At 33.0% G+C, this 15,843-nt stretch overlaps 1 protein-coding gene across 1 annotated transcript; it reads right to left on the bottom strand.

Annotated features, from left to right (window-relative positions):
- Window positions 1-11,241: 11,241 nt before the first annotated feature.
- On the bottom strand, window positions 11,242-12,820 carry LOC120352451. Its single transcript, XM_039433029.1, has 2 exons — window positions 12,170-12,820; window positions 11,242-11,247 (listed from the first exon to the last, which is right to left on the bottom strand). Exons 1-2 carry the CDS (start codon window positions 12,755-12,757, stop codon window positions 11,242-11,244), a joined length of 594 nt encoding a protein of 197 aa, XP_039288963.1. The 5' UTR covers window positions 12,758-12,820.
- Window positions 12,821-15,843: the final 3,023 nt, after the last annotated feature.

The raw sequence follows: 15,843 nt of genomic DNA, 5'->3' as shown, positions 1-15,843 counted from the left end.
TATTGACTAAGTTTTAGTAGGTACTTCACTTGTCAAGTCTTACTTCATTCTATGATTATTTGTTTCTTATATTTCTATAAATTAATTAATATTAGTGTAAAACTTATACGTTATGTTCCTGGATTTAAGATTTAGATTTTAATCTACAATTTATAGATTCTGAGCCAGCAGGCTTGTTGAGTTTAGCTCAGATCTACTGAGGTGTAGCCTCTAGACTATATTAATATGACGACAGAGCTTTGTGAGGAGGACGCTCTTCCTCAGAGACTATCTTGGATTCATTTATCACCATAATTATGTCTAATTGTTCAATTGAGGTAGGTACAATTTGAATAATTTTATGTAATCACGAAAATATATAATTTGGTTATAGCACAAGTATTTCAAATTCTAACAATTTAGTTTTACTATGCTGAGGTATTTTTCCGTAATGAATGAAGCAAGTAAGAAAGTGTTGGCTCCTTTTTAATAGAAATGCAAAATAATTATTCATTATAAATATTTTTTATATGTGATGATTTCTTGATCCATTCCGAGCTGCTTTGTATAAACACACTTTTTTATGTATTTGAACACGACATGCAGTCGATTATTAAGTAAATATTAAAAACTTTTACTTACTGACTGGAGTACTTTCAATCGTCTGGCGATCATTTTCAACAGTGTATTCCGGTCTACACTGTTGAAAATGATCGCCAGACGATTGAAAGTACTCCAGTCAGTAAGTAAAAGTTTTTAATATTTACTTAATAATCGACTGCATGTCGTGTTCAAATACATAAAAAAGTGTGTTTTTTATATGTTTTATCAGTTATATTTTAGTCTAGTTATCAATCTTAAGAAAAAAATCCAACCTCAAAAAACCCGTGACCTCAGGGCTGGGAAAACTAGATGTAGTTTTGTATTATTTAATTGACGTGTCATACACTGTTAGAGCTATGCTCATAATATATACAGTTTCACATGACAAAATAATACAGTAATCACTAAGATCTAATTTGTTAGGTACTCTAGTGATATTAAATAGATAATTCTACTTCATTTTACTAATAATATTGTTTTCAATATTAATTTACATTCTACTAAACATGAGCTTCAAATTAATAATTCATGAAATACTGATGATTCGATATTATAGTGTCCATAATAAATACTATATTCTCAATCATTTTTCAAAATATGTGATGATTGGAAAATATTTTGCAGATGAAATTCTTGTTTTAGATGTGTGTAGTTTCTGGATGTAGAAAAGAATAATTTATCAATTAGACGAAAACTACCGATTTTAATAGGTCTATCAATTTTGCTCAGGTATCTGTATTCAAACTTGCCGGTTTAAAAATAGGATGGTTTATTAAACTCAAACTGGAACACAAAGTAACGCCACGAATAGAATTTAGAATATATTTTAAGATTACGCCACTTACTTAGTGAATAGAATATCTGTAATATACAGATTTTGGCTGAAAGCCTTCTGCTTTTATGTAACTAATGTGTTGGTACTTTTTAGTTTATGCAATGGATTGTTGGAGTCTACAAAAAAGAGTTAGATGTGAGTCAAAACGAGCGAGGCGAGTGTCTTGATTAACTCATGAGTTCATTAAAGATAAAATAATGCTCTTTAGTTCATGCAATGGTTGTATTGTTGGAGTCTATAACATGAGTCAGATGTAAGTCAAAACGAGCGAGGCGAGTGTCTTGAATATCTCATGAGTACATTAAAGATAAAATAATACAACTGTTGCATACACTCGCCTTATTCATCTACACTATCAGTAGACCTATACAACGGGTCTAAGCACTTTTTATAGTAAGATTCACTTTAGACTTTCATTGTTATATAATATAAATAAATAAGATAAATAACTCCATATTTATAATATGGAATGCTAACAGTTGACGTCACACTAATTCTGGTTATTGCCGTTTGGTTAGAACAGACATATCTATAGTTAGGTCCACGTTAAAATGGCAGTGTCTGATTAGCAATGGTATTGCTATCCTTGTCTATCATTCAACAAAGCGGATAGCGCTATCTCTCTCTCGCTTTGCTCTGTTGCCAGATCGGCTTTTAACAATGTAGAATAAATAATTAACTAACAAAATATTCAAACTCAATTATGAAATTATTGAAAAATATAATTCCTTGCTTAATAAAATATTATTGATTATTTTAAACCAGAATTAACAATTAATATTACATTAATAAACCTGTATCAGCTACCGTCTATAGAAGGCCACTGCCATTATAACGTGGACCTCACTATAGTCTATATTATACGGTGAAAAGGTTAGAATAACACTAGGTGAAGAACGTTTTTATTCATTATGTTATTAAAAATATATACTTATAAAACTAAATTAGAAAGATGAATCTGCTCAAAACTTCTATCCCGAGATTCTAATCTCAATGAAAATTCTAAATTCAAGTTTGTGTAAATCCACCTTAGATTTTCATTTGAAAAACGAACTATTTATAGTATTATTTAATGACGATGGTAGACTAATAAATAAAATAACACTTCAGACTTCACAATTGAAAATTTGAACAAAATTGTAATTTTAAACGGGAATTCCTACATTATGTAGTTGGGGAAAAGGGTGCAACCATAGTGGAGCGGCGAAGGTAGCTTTAAGCTTGAGAGTGTTGAATGTAATGCATGTATTTAAATGGGTTGAAACAACCCACTCCACACTACCGCCATCATTTAATTACATGCATTACATTCAACACACTCAAGCTTCAAGTCGCTCCACTATGCTTGCACCATAGAGAAACAATAGCGTAAGTAGATATCCCATGGTATAGGGCGTTTATGTCGCAACTTTTACTGTTATCTCAAGCCGATTACTGTTGATTATTGTCGAATTTCACTTTTGTGGGGGTAAGAGTGTATAAACGGCACAATATGAGAGACTACCAGTGTCACACAGCTTCACGGGAAAGAATTACATGAACTATCAGCTTGAGATAACATTAAAAGTTGCGACATAAACGCCCTATACCATGGGATATCTACTTACGCTATTGTTCCTCTATGCTTGCACCCAAAGGCATATTCAAAGAAGAACATTGACATTCTATAGTGAGGTCCACGTTATAATGGCAGTGTTTGATTAGCAATGGTATTGCTATAGTGAGGTCCATCTTATAATAGCAGTGGAGAAAGATAGGAGAAAAACGTTGCCGAACCACTTTCTTGTCAATGCCTTCTATAGACGGTAGCAGATATAGGTTTATTGATGTAATATCAACTGTTCATTCTCGTTTAAAATTATCCATTATATTTTATTAAGCAACAAATTATAATATTGTTATTAATTTCATAATGAATTTAGGCTACATAAAATTAAGATCAAATATTTTGTTAATTAATTGTTAATACTACATCGTTAAAAGACGATCTGGCAGCAGAACAAAGCGAGAAAGAGATAGCGCTATCCGCTTTGTTGAATGAAAGACAAGGTTAGCAATACCAATGCTAATCAAACACTGCAATTATATAACTAGGACCTCACTATATCCTTGTCTATCATTCAACAAAGCGGATAGCGATATCTCTTTCTCGCTTTGCTCTGTTGCCAATTCGTCTTTTAACAATGGAGAATTAATAATTAACAAAATATTTCATCTTATATTATGATATTATTGAAAAATATAATTTCTTACTTGATAAAATATAATTGATTATTTTAAACGAGAATGAACAGTTGATATTACATCAATAAACCTGTATTAGCTATCGTCTATAGAAGGCATTGACAAGACAGAGGCTCGGCAAAATTTTTCTCCTATCTTTCTCCACTGTCATAATGACGTGGACTTCACTATAGATCTCAAAGGTAATATCCTAACAGGAGAAGTCTATTATTACTATTGGCAAACAGGTTACGGCTAATTTCGCCAAGATTGGTGCATAGTTGAGGATGTTTTCAAAAAAAATATCAGGTGCTGCACTTTATTATATTGACAGAAAGTTGAGGATTATTTCAGGATACAGGTAGAAAGACCTATTAATGAATCAGAAATACTAGTAGTTCTGTGAACATAGACCTCACGCAGTATTCTCATCTACAATTACCTGATGGAAACTATAGACCTTATGGAAATACAGCAATAGACTGGCTTCTCCACACATCTGTGTAATCACTTGTCAGCTGATTTATGATGAATAATTCTATAGTCTGATTTTTACTCTAATATTGGCGTATGAAGGAGGCTCCTTTTTCCTTTTATATTATCCTTGAAATGCAAAATTTCCAAAAACCTTGTATATACGTCGACACGCAATTAAAAAAGGATCATACCTGTCAAATTTCATGAAAATCTATCACCGCGTTTCGCCGTAAATGCGCAACATATAAACATTTAAACATTAAGAGAAATGCCAAACCGTCGACTTGAATCTTAGACCTCACTTCGCTCGGTCAATTAGACGGGACATAGCTGGCTCAATAAGAATTATCCTCAGATGTTATTATAACTCAGTATTGATGGGGATAGAACCACCATCACTATTTCGGAAAGAACAAATCAGCTGATCTAGTTGGACAATGGCCCATATGAATAAAACCAGAGCAAATGCTCATGAGCAAAAGCATGGAGCATAAGTTTTTGCTCATGAGCAAAAGGTAGAAGCAAAAGCATTTGCTCATTTTTATATGAATAAGCTTTACCTTATGCTCCTGAACTCTGGAGCAAATGCTCACGTATTTTAAAAATTTTCATCAGCTGATTCGCTTTTGTAGCCTTACTTTGTTTTTATAGCTCACGGAAGCGCTAAATATGCAAGTAGGGTGCACCGCGTGTGTTTGCGTCGTCTGCTCTGTTTTCTATTTTTATGAATAGAGTTTTAGGTTAGTTGAGTTTAGAATTTTGAAATAAATGCTTGAAAAAATGTCATCTCTATAATAATTTTCAGCATATTCTTATAATATCAATAGCCTTCTTATAATCGTCTACACTCTCATCTTCTTAAATGCCTATTTCCTATTTTGTGATGGCTATCTTTATATATCTATATTTATCTTTATATCTTTGAGCCATTTTACTATGAGCAAAAGGTGGTAAGCTGCTCTAGACTAGACTCACCTTTTTTGAAGCATTTGCTTCAAAAGTTGAGCAAATGCTCTAGTTTATTCATGCAATTTTGAGCAAAAGCTTTTACTTTTGAGCAAATGCTCGAACTATTTTTTTGATGAGCATGAGCAAAAGGTTTTGCTCATGTTTATTCATAGAAAATGAAGCAAATGCTCAATAATTTAGATGTAAGCAAATGCTCAACTTTATTCATATGGCCCAATGTTTCATTATAATACAGGTTTTCCCGATCCCAATTGTTGTATGAATCCGTGCTAAAATTTAAACCATGTGATGAAAACTCATCATTATGGAATGGGTTTGAAAAGAGTTTCCAAAAAGCAGTTGTTTTGAAATGATTGTCAGCCTGTAATTATTCATAAGAATATAAACTAAAAAATGATGAAATAAATATACTTGGGAAATTTTAATAGAATTATTAGTTTTACTACTGTAAATATAATAATACTTAGGTTTGCTACTCAACTTTAATGTAGCAATGTGCTCCTTGTAGTCCAGTCAAGGAAAGGTTATAGAGGGAAAAGTTGAGAAGACAATTTTTGACCCCACAGTTCTGTTGAGGGTAGTAAGGAGGTGAACATACCAAAAGTCCCCACCACTACCTCCTATGTTAAGGGGGTAGGGGTGGTTTAAAGGTGCTTTTTTTGGTTTCTAGCATAAAACTCAAAAACTATGTATCCTATTGAAGCTGCCATAACAATGAAAACTTGGAATAGTTGAAATAATACATCATTTCAAAGAGAATTCAATGCTCTACAAACTTACGACAATCATCACTTTTTTATCATGCATTGTTGGAGAGTTATAAGCCCTGAAAGCGCAAAAGATTGATACAAAACTGTTATTTTAACAATTACACACCTTCAAGAGCGAATATCTCGGGAACTGTTGGGAATATCGCAAAATTCCACTGAACAAAACGTGTAGAGAATTTATCAAGCTTCTTTTTTGATAGTTAGTGATGTCGGTTGAACGCATTGTTCTCAAGATAGGAGCGTGGAAGCAAAACGCTGAAAAATGCACTTTTTAAACCACCCTCATCTCATCCCCTTAGCACATGAGTTGGGAATGGGGACTTTTGATATGTTCTCCTCCCAACTAGTCTTAGTCTTAACAAAGCTGCAAAGTCGAAAAATTTGTTTAAAACATTCCCTCCAAATTCCTTTGTCAGTCTATTGTTTCTAAAATGGAGATTTCACATTCAACACTAAAGCTGCTGCAAAAGGTGTAGGGAAATTCGTAAAAGTGTGAAATTATACATCAAATTGAAGAGAATTTAAAGCTCTATAAAGCTCTATAAGCTGATAATCAATATGGATTTTTCCCATCGATTTTTAAGAAGTTATAAGAGCAAAAATAGAAAAAATTGGTGGCAAAAGTTTTTTTCAAAAATGTCACACCTTCTAGAGCGGATATCTCGAAAACTAGAGGAGATATAAAAAAAGTTGTAAGATGAATATTGTAGGAAATTATGTAAGCTTTAATTTGTTATAAAACAGTCAAGTCCTTAGAATACATAGTTTTTGAGTTTTATACGAGAAACCAAAAAATGGTACCTTTAAACCACCCCCAACCCCTTAGCACAGGGGGTAGGGGTGGGGACTTTTGATGTGTTTACCCCCTTACTACCCTCAAAAAACTGTGTTGTCAAAAATTACCTTCCGAACCCTCTATACCCTTTTTTGAGCATTCATTGCCTGGACTATTGGAAATGGTTTAATTATATAATAATGATTGTAACTTATATTGAACTTTGCTATCCAAATCCTATTTTTACAATTTATGAAAATATTTTGAGCCTACAATTTAATTTTTGTGTACATTTTGTCCAATCATTTCAATTCCAATTGATTCTACTGTTTCGTTAATTGCTATTTATCAAAATAATAATGAAATTCGAAGACAATTCATTTTTCAAAAATCCACCAGAATTTTATATGCTAAATTAGTACAGTATAGGGATTTTTTGGATACCTAATTATGTCAGTACTACTTTGTTATTCTTCGAAAAAATTGTAATATTTTTCATGTAAAATTTGTTTTTCAAGTATCTAGTGATACTTGGTAAAATAGAATTTAAATATTTTTAAGCGTAATACTCATCTAGATATAGCCTAATCATTATGCCATTTATTCGGTATTAGTGTGATAAAAGTAATTAGAATAAAGGTATCCTGATTACGGGGATATTATTATTACCATCTTAGATCATTTGGGTGTATGGATGCAGAGAACGTTCAGCGGTCAGAGCGGTCTATATGAATAGCTTAGTTCACCCTTTTAAGATCGCTGTAACTTAGAGCGCTTGACCGCTCTCTGTGTGCACACAACCTTACTATTAGACATTCAGTGCCGGTTGCACAACAGCCGGTTAAATTTTAAACGTGATTAATTCTACGAGAACCAATCAGAGAAGCCGTCTTATCAGAAAGGCCTTCTCTGATTGGTTCTCGTGAAATTAATCACGGTTAAAATTTAACCGGCTGTTGTGCAACCGGGACTCATACATTTTAAAACAATTATTAGAAAGTGCAATAAATATTCATTATGTGAATCAATTACGGTAGGTTATTTGGTTCAATTCAGAATAATGTTATAAAGATACTACTTAACTCATGTTAGTGCATTCCCTTCACTCTGATGAAATTTCATGAATCATGAAAGAAATTACCCTGAATCACTTAATTTATAAAGGTATTTATAGAATGAGCTCAATAATAAACTGTTCAATCTCAATTTATTCCAGACAACTTATTTAACATAAGTATTTCAAGTCTAGTATGAGCTGGATGATAATGATGAGTTGCTAGAGATTGAGAGTGAGTTACATTGCAGCACTTATATCACTAATAAAATTTAACATAAGTATTCTCATAAGTCTAGTATGGGCTGGTTAATAATGATGATGGTGCTAGAGATTGAGAGTGAGTTACATTGGAGCTCTTATATCACTAATGGAATTTAACATAAGTATTCTAATAAGTCTAGTATGGTTCATATATGTTCATATTTGCTCTCTTTTAGATCTATTGAAATCTTGAAACCAATAGTTTGTTTTTCAGACTATTCCAAAGAAAACTGTTTTGGATGGTATTGAGATCATCGAAAAAAGAGTCTTTGCTTTTTGAAATTTATGATAATATACCATTATCTGAATGATGGTAAGATTCTTATGAAGCTGTGATATTATGGTGAGTAGTGGTCGGTAAGTAATGTATGTAATCAATGTAATTATCGGTCCCGGCTGAAGTATGACAGTCGTAAGGCCCATTGGCGACTTAAATTATATATTCAGGCGGTGGGACCTTCCCGCAAGGGACCCCCCACCAACAAAAGCCATACGAATTTACTTTTTAATGTAATTTATTCATGTTAATTATTAAAAACCATATGAAAACATGAAGTACCCTTTTATTTAAAACTATTATAAATTGTTGAAATGTTTTGAATAAAAGGGTACTTTATATTTTTATAATTAATAAAGTAGCCCATACAAATAAAGTGATTTTATTCATTTTATAACACATACTAATCAAAGATCATACAATATGTAATTGTGATTGCCACTAGTTGTTAACCTTTATATTTAACACTACTTTCACAATTATTATAGGGACACATAAAATAATAACTTACAGATACAGATGCTCTTATGAATGGTTAACTTATATACAGAGTGGTGCAGATGGATCGGGTGGTAGTAAAATACTACTTGTTAAACTGTCAATTTTAAAGGTATTGGGTTGAAATAAAGTGCAAAACGTGTAGTTACAATGGAAGCTTATTAACAAAATAATTATCAAGTTAGTTTTTGAAAAATGTTATCCATCATATATGTCCTTCTTCTCGAGCGTCGTATCCTTGGAGAAGGAAAATATGTTGGTAATCTATAAATATAATAAAGGAGAGACTCGTCTTATACACGTACGAAATAGGAAATTCACAAATGACGCATCATCACGTCTGAACTACTAGACTGATTAACTTGAAGTTTTTCTTGGAGAAGGAAAATATGTTGGTAATCTATAAATATAATAAAGGAGAGACTCGTCTTATGCACTTACGAGATAGGAAATTCACAAATGACGCATCATCAGGTCTGAACTACTAGACTGATTAACTTGAAGTTTTGCATATAGATGTTTAATTTACTGAGGATGGTTATAGGCCTATTTTAAATTTTTCATGATCTCAGTAGGTCAAGTTTTCAGTTTGTCCAAGTTATCAATTAAGACCCTTGCGTAGCACAGGCTACCAGCTAGTAATGAATAAATTATGGTAAAAAGATCAATAGCAATTATACAACCCCATGTTCAGATTTTATCGTTGCGTTGTCAGATTGATTTATCGATTTATTTATTCAATTCCTTTGCCAGGTCTGAAGAGATCTATTGCAAACATCAAGTTATAAGGTGCGTACAGATTTACGCGCCGCGAACATGAGCAATTCACTTTTAATCAGCTGATACCAAGCTTTTTATAACTGTATCTTACCGTTTCTGTAAAAATACAGATATAGTCAGCTGATTAAAAGTGAATTGCTCATGTTCGCGGCGCGTATATCTGTACGCACCTACAGAAGTGCATTGCAAACTCAAATCACAGAGATAAAGAAAAAAGATATGAGAGTCGTATGGTCAAAAAGAGCTGAAAATTCTAATCTGTGATACATTTTTCCCCTCCAAATTACAGACCTATAAAAGCGCCGGATACTTTAAAAACTATAACTTGCAAGATTTAAAAACGTTGTAATAAATTTACTCATGAGCTTTAATTTTTATAGGTTGTCCATGTCGGGGAGCACATAGTTTGAGATACGATATGAGTTTTGGGCTTGATCCTTTCCGAAAGGCATTGTACTTATTGTAATAAATAAATATAAAAATACGTGTTACCTTTGAACGACCCCTTACATTCGCACATGAATGGGGAGGCGTTTGTTTTGTTCACCTCCTAACTATAGCCTATTATAAGGCAAAAAGTACGTTCATTTCCCTCTTTTACGGGCTGTACGGTACTACTAAACTACACTAAACATCATCATATACGGCAACTCTTGTATCATATATATATATATATATATATATATATATATATATATATATATATTATATATATATATATATATATATATATATACCTGATAAAAAAATGTATGTAGATTCGAACTTTTGTTCCTGCATCTACATTAGAAGCTAATTCATAATTTATTAGCTAAAAACTAATATCCATGTTTTCTCTAGTCCAATATTCCACTGAAACTGTTTGTGGCCTTTTTTATTTAAGATTTTATTCTTATTTTTTAATTGAAATATTCATGTTTTTAATCAAAATTCCTTTTCAGGTTTATTATAGATCTTATTATTTTTACATTGACTTTTTATATTCTCTTAATAGATGTTTCATCAGTGAAAACCTATATTTGTTTATTCTATTCTACTGCGTTTTCCATTTTTATCCATAATATAATTATATCATCTATGATTAATCATTAAATACTCAGTATTCTCTAATTCGTATTTTTTATTCATTACCCTACTCCTCCTCTACCCCTCTTCCTCCACCATCATAGCCTCACTAAAATTAAGGTTAATAATAATTATTAAAAATAATTAGCTTTAATAATTATTAATAGCTTATACCTTCCATAATTCGTAGTAAACGCTTGGTTCACTCAACTACGAATTATAGAGGTTCTATACTGTACTGGGAACTAGGGCCACATCTTATGAAACAATGTGGACATATTTATCTTTCCAACATTCTATAACTATTGTATTCTAATATAACTTTAAAGTGAAAAAACACTCACATTCTTTGGTGTGGCGACGGCCATTTCGTGCTGGTATTACACATTCTCAACATTCTATCCTAGAGAAAGGATAAGCGTAAGTCTATTCGTTTGTCTCTGATTCTGTTATACAATTATAATCCTTAAGTTTGTACTTTTTCTCTCATTTTATCCCTCAAATTGACTCCCTACAAAAAGGAGGAATCTCTAGGTGGAGAAAGACAAGTCAATTTCATTCATTCAAGTTCTGGTCTTACAAATTCTTAATATCCTCGATAATATATTTTCTTTAGAATATCAATAATATACAACAAAGTATAGTAGAATATCTCGGCTATAGTCAACATACTTACACCTAAAAACACGTCCACGTAGAAAATGGTGGAATCAATTATAGTATAGCTGTTGTACGCATAAGTACGAATTTTTGGATGGTAAAGATCATCCCTGAATTCAACTCCGATAGCGTGCATTGCAGAAGGATCGTCAGTATCGATCGAATCAATAATATATTCCTCCAATTCAACCCATGTAACCTTATATTCAGTGAAGTTACAAGAAGGCAAACAGTCGCAAGACATTTCAGAATATTCGTCACTTGAGTTATAATGAACCTTTTTTGCTAAATTCAATGCGCAGGAGTTGTTGCTATCTGCACAAATGTATGTTGACTCGTTGTGTGGCATGAAAAACAGAACACATCCGCATTTCTTCAATACTTGTTTGGTTGAGCACTCTATCAAACAGTTTTGATGTGTGTAATACTGAAAAAAGTCCAGTTGTTTTCCAGATGTATTATAGCATTCCTGAGTGGTTGAGATTTTCTTCAACAAGTCGCCATCATCCAAAGGGTATTGCAAGACCTGGTCAACTTCTACATTAACTTTAACTCTTTCTGATTCCTTGAGACGATGCCATCTCATGAATGGATTTGGTACATCCCAAGGATTGTGAATTGTGAACATGAGACTGGTGTTTTCTTCGATATGACGCTTAATCCAATAAAGCAGCAATTTATAATATCCATAGTATTTATTTGTCGAATCATCATTGTTATCATAATCTTCGTAATCGTTATCTTTGTCTTTAGGAATATTGAATTTTTCGTAAATTCTTGGGTAAATTTCCGGAGGACTATCCAAATATCTGTTTCCCGCGGATCCAAACGTTAATGAAGGGAATCCATGTATTGTATCATTGTTCAATTGAAGCCCTATTTTTCCACCAAAACCGTGGAAGCGGTTTATTTCTGTATCTGAACGGAGAAAATTCCGCACTGTATTGTTCTTGTAAATTCTTGAAGGCGGGAGAATGTTGCATGAAAAGCAGAGTCCCCTGAACGTAAAAGTGCGGAAACAGAATGCTTCAAAAACAATTGTTAATAGGTATCGGCTGAACAAAGCATCATATCCTTTTTCAAGAATCGAATCCGATATGATAAATCTCTCTCCACTATTGGTCCTCTTGATGCTGCGATTCAGCTTGGAATCGAACAATACTTCAGTCATGCCAAGAATGTCAGCCACTTTCAACACTGAATCATGAATGTCATGATTTTTCTGCATTTTGAAAAATTGTGGAAACTCAAATTCTAACATTTCTTCAACATATTCGGTTAAATCGATCATGTCTTTAGCAAAGTGAGAAACTATAACATACTCCAAACCACAAATAGTTAAAGCAGGAGCAGTCAAAGAAGAGGTGTGCTGAGGGGTGGTCTCCCTCAACATTGTCATCGGTGTGTTTCTCCATTGAACCATTTTGATCTGGTAAATTGTTAATAGCGAGACAATGCAACTTATCAAAACCATAGACCAGAACAGTCTTTCAATCCAATGTCTGTGTCGGCCGAATATATACCTCATTCCGTGAATAGATGTATTGTCCAAGAAATCCTGCCAGTGACTCCTCGTCTTTCTTCTTGATGAAGTTCTAGGACGGTTGATCATCCTAAGGAGCTCAATGATTTGAAACTCACGGGTACTGTATAAAGCCTAATATATTATGGTCAACTTGTACTAGAATACCGGTACGTATGCGAATGTGTATAGAACTGACTCACTCACTCACTGTCTATTTAATTACAGCCATATAGAAAATTTATAAATTCAAGAGCACTATTATCTTTGTTATTTCCCTATCGGTTACCTTCTACTGATTATATGTGATTAAGCAGCATGTGATAATAGTTACCTTTGGGATTGATTAGTTAAAATTTTGAATTTTCTAATTCTATCCCAATTGAAAATTCCACCTTAAAATAAAATTCTTAATCTAGTATTTCAAGTTCCATCCAAATAATTACCAATTTCAACAGTTACATGAAGCCTTCATACATATTTTCAAATGATCTTGGAAATATCACATAAAATATAATGTGATTAAAATTTCCTAGTATCGATTATAATAATTGACTTGTGTTGAAAGTTAGCGTTCTGAATTGTGTTTCATGCTGATTGCCCATCGAAGGTTTACTGAGATAAAACTTTCGAGTCTACGAAGTAGGCTAGATCATGCAACAATGCTCACCGTTTGGTTCACAGCCATCCACCATAATAAAACTTTAATCTCAATTGACTAATTAAATTTCAATATCCATTTACATTATTATCTTTCCCATTTTTTTAATGAGCCATTTGTTGACTTTATAGAATTCAATTCAACTGATGAGCTGTTTAGCATTATTAAAACTTCTTTCCCTGTGGCCTATTGCATGCTAAAATGCAAACTGATAATATTAGTAATCATCAGCTGGTTATTAGAATAGGAAGCTACTATTTTTTCATGCAACTAGGACTCAGGGGAGTTTATGCGCTTATCGCATAAAAAGTGAACTTATTAAAGTAATTTGCTTAAAATTCTCTGAAATGCTACTTTTTACTGAAGACTTTGTGCCAAAATATACTATCATAATTTTATCCACTATTTTTACTTTCCTTGCCCTATTACCATAGGTAAGGAAAGTATTGCTTTCCGAAAAAAATTAAGGTACCCCAATTTCTAAATTTCTATACGTTTCAAGGTCCCCTGAGTCCAAAAAAGTGGTTTTTGGGTATTGGTCTGTATGAGTGTATGTGCGTCTGTGTACACGATATCTCATCTCCCAATTAACGGAATGACTTGAAATTTGGAACTCAAGGTCCTTACAATATAAGGATCCGACACGAACAATTTCGATCAAATGCGATTCAAGATGGCGGCTAAAATGGCGAAAATGTTGTCAAAAACAGGGCTTTTCGCGATTTTCTCGAAAACCGCTCCAACGATTTTGATTATAGTTATACCTGAAATAGTCATCGATAAGCTCTACCAACTGCCACAAGTCCCATATCTGTAAAAATTTCAGGAGCTCCGCCCCATCTATGCAAAGTTTGATTTTAGATTCTCAATTATCAATCAGGCTTCAGATCTACAATCTGAATCTCTACAATTAATGTTCAGTAACATTTTCACCTAAAATTGAAAATAAGCTCGAAATTCGAGAAAATGTGATTATCCAATAATTGCAAACTGTTGGCAACTGTTGATTCTATTAAATGAACCACTATGAAGAGATAGCAGACCTCGTGTGTCTCCAGCGTTATTGCCCTGTCACCAGCTGGCTCTAATCTTTGAATAGTAGACTTGAGATGCGCGGGAACACTAGCGTCAGGTGATCAATTTTTATAACGGCAAGGAAAGTTGTGTGAGTGCGCCACACCACATTTTTTTTTTGTTTTATCAAATCATCACTTGTTTGTTTTTTCATCCTTATTAATTAATTTTTTTTTGTTATTCATAATGAATTTAAGTGAATCTATTTCAATACACAGGAAATTTTTTGATAAACAGATTACAGCTTTATCTTTAAATTTGAGCAACTATAAAATTTCAACGTCTCTGCAAAAACGATTCATTCGTTTTTTGGGCAAAAAATTAAAATCTTTCTGATTTGCTTGATAATTATTTAGGCTACAGTTAGACACAGGTGGAGTTAATCAGTAAGAATATATTAATTCCTTCCACAGAATGAGGAATACCAAACTAAAGGGCCACACTCTTAGCTTGAAGAAAGAAAGTGTTTATTTCAGGCGGCAACCCCAATCAGCCAATTGGAGAGCTTCTGCCCTGTCGACTCTAAAATCGCTGTCTGATAACGCCTTAAAATCTCTTAATATGGTCTGGCCCTAATTTAAGTGTTTCTATCTGAAAGGGAGTAGATCTCACCAATCTGTTAAAATATTTCTGTTCTTCTTGCTGAGTAGGAACACATAATATTATTTAAACATGCGGAACCTACTATCTCCTCATGGTTTGGGTGATCCTGAAATATTTTCACAAAAGCAATTCATGGATTTCAAGGATAGTAGATGGTAGATTTATGATGGGTTCAAAGGACAGTGTGACAAAGAAAAATAACAATAAGATAAATGTTGGTTGTTAATGTAATTAATAAGATAATAAATCAATCCAATTTGAACTACTTTTTTTGCCATTTCACTGCTTTCAACTCAGACTGTTCAGTCGAAAGACCAATTCGCAACGTTACCATTCTCCCCAGGGCATGGCATTATTCATTAAAGGAGTGTGTTTCAATAGCTGCGCAAGCCACGAAGTCTACTGTTCACAGAACTATTAGTAATTATGTCTTTCATGATATTCAACCATAGACAACTGATACAAGTATGTTTATTCTATGATTCAACCTTTCATCTAACATTAATTAATAATATTATGTTATATATTCATAATTTATTATTATGATGATGACTGGTTGACAAAATATACACCTACAGCTCTGTATGTACAAAAGCTTCCACCTTCGATGTGCTAGATTTTGGACGAGCTTGTTCAAGCAATGACAAGGTCACTTTCCGTTTTCAGTAATGCCGGAATTCTGCCGGCAATCCACTGCTGACTCAATCATCACATCAGATCCTCGAATCAAGAAGCAGGAAGCAGCTCACTTCTT

This window comes from Nilaparvata lugens, chromosome 1 (assembly GCF_014356525.2).
Source record: "Nilaparvata lugens isolate BPH chromosome 1, ASM1435652v1, whole genome shotgun sequence".
Taxonomy (NCBI): Eukaryota; Metazoa; Arthropoda; class Insecta; order Hemiptera; family Delphacidae; genus Nilaparvata; species Nilaparvata lugens.
This window is presented reverse-complemented; position numbering and strand designations above follow the sequence as displayed.

What these genes read in the sequence shown, in the direction of transcription:
- LOC120352451 (XM_039433029.1), bottom strand. Translation starts at nt 12,757, where the DNA reads ATGAGGTATATATTCGGCCGACACAGACATTGGATTGAAAGACTGTTC.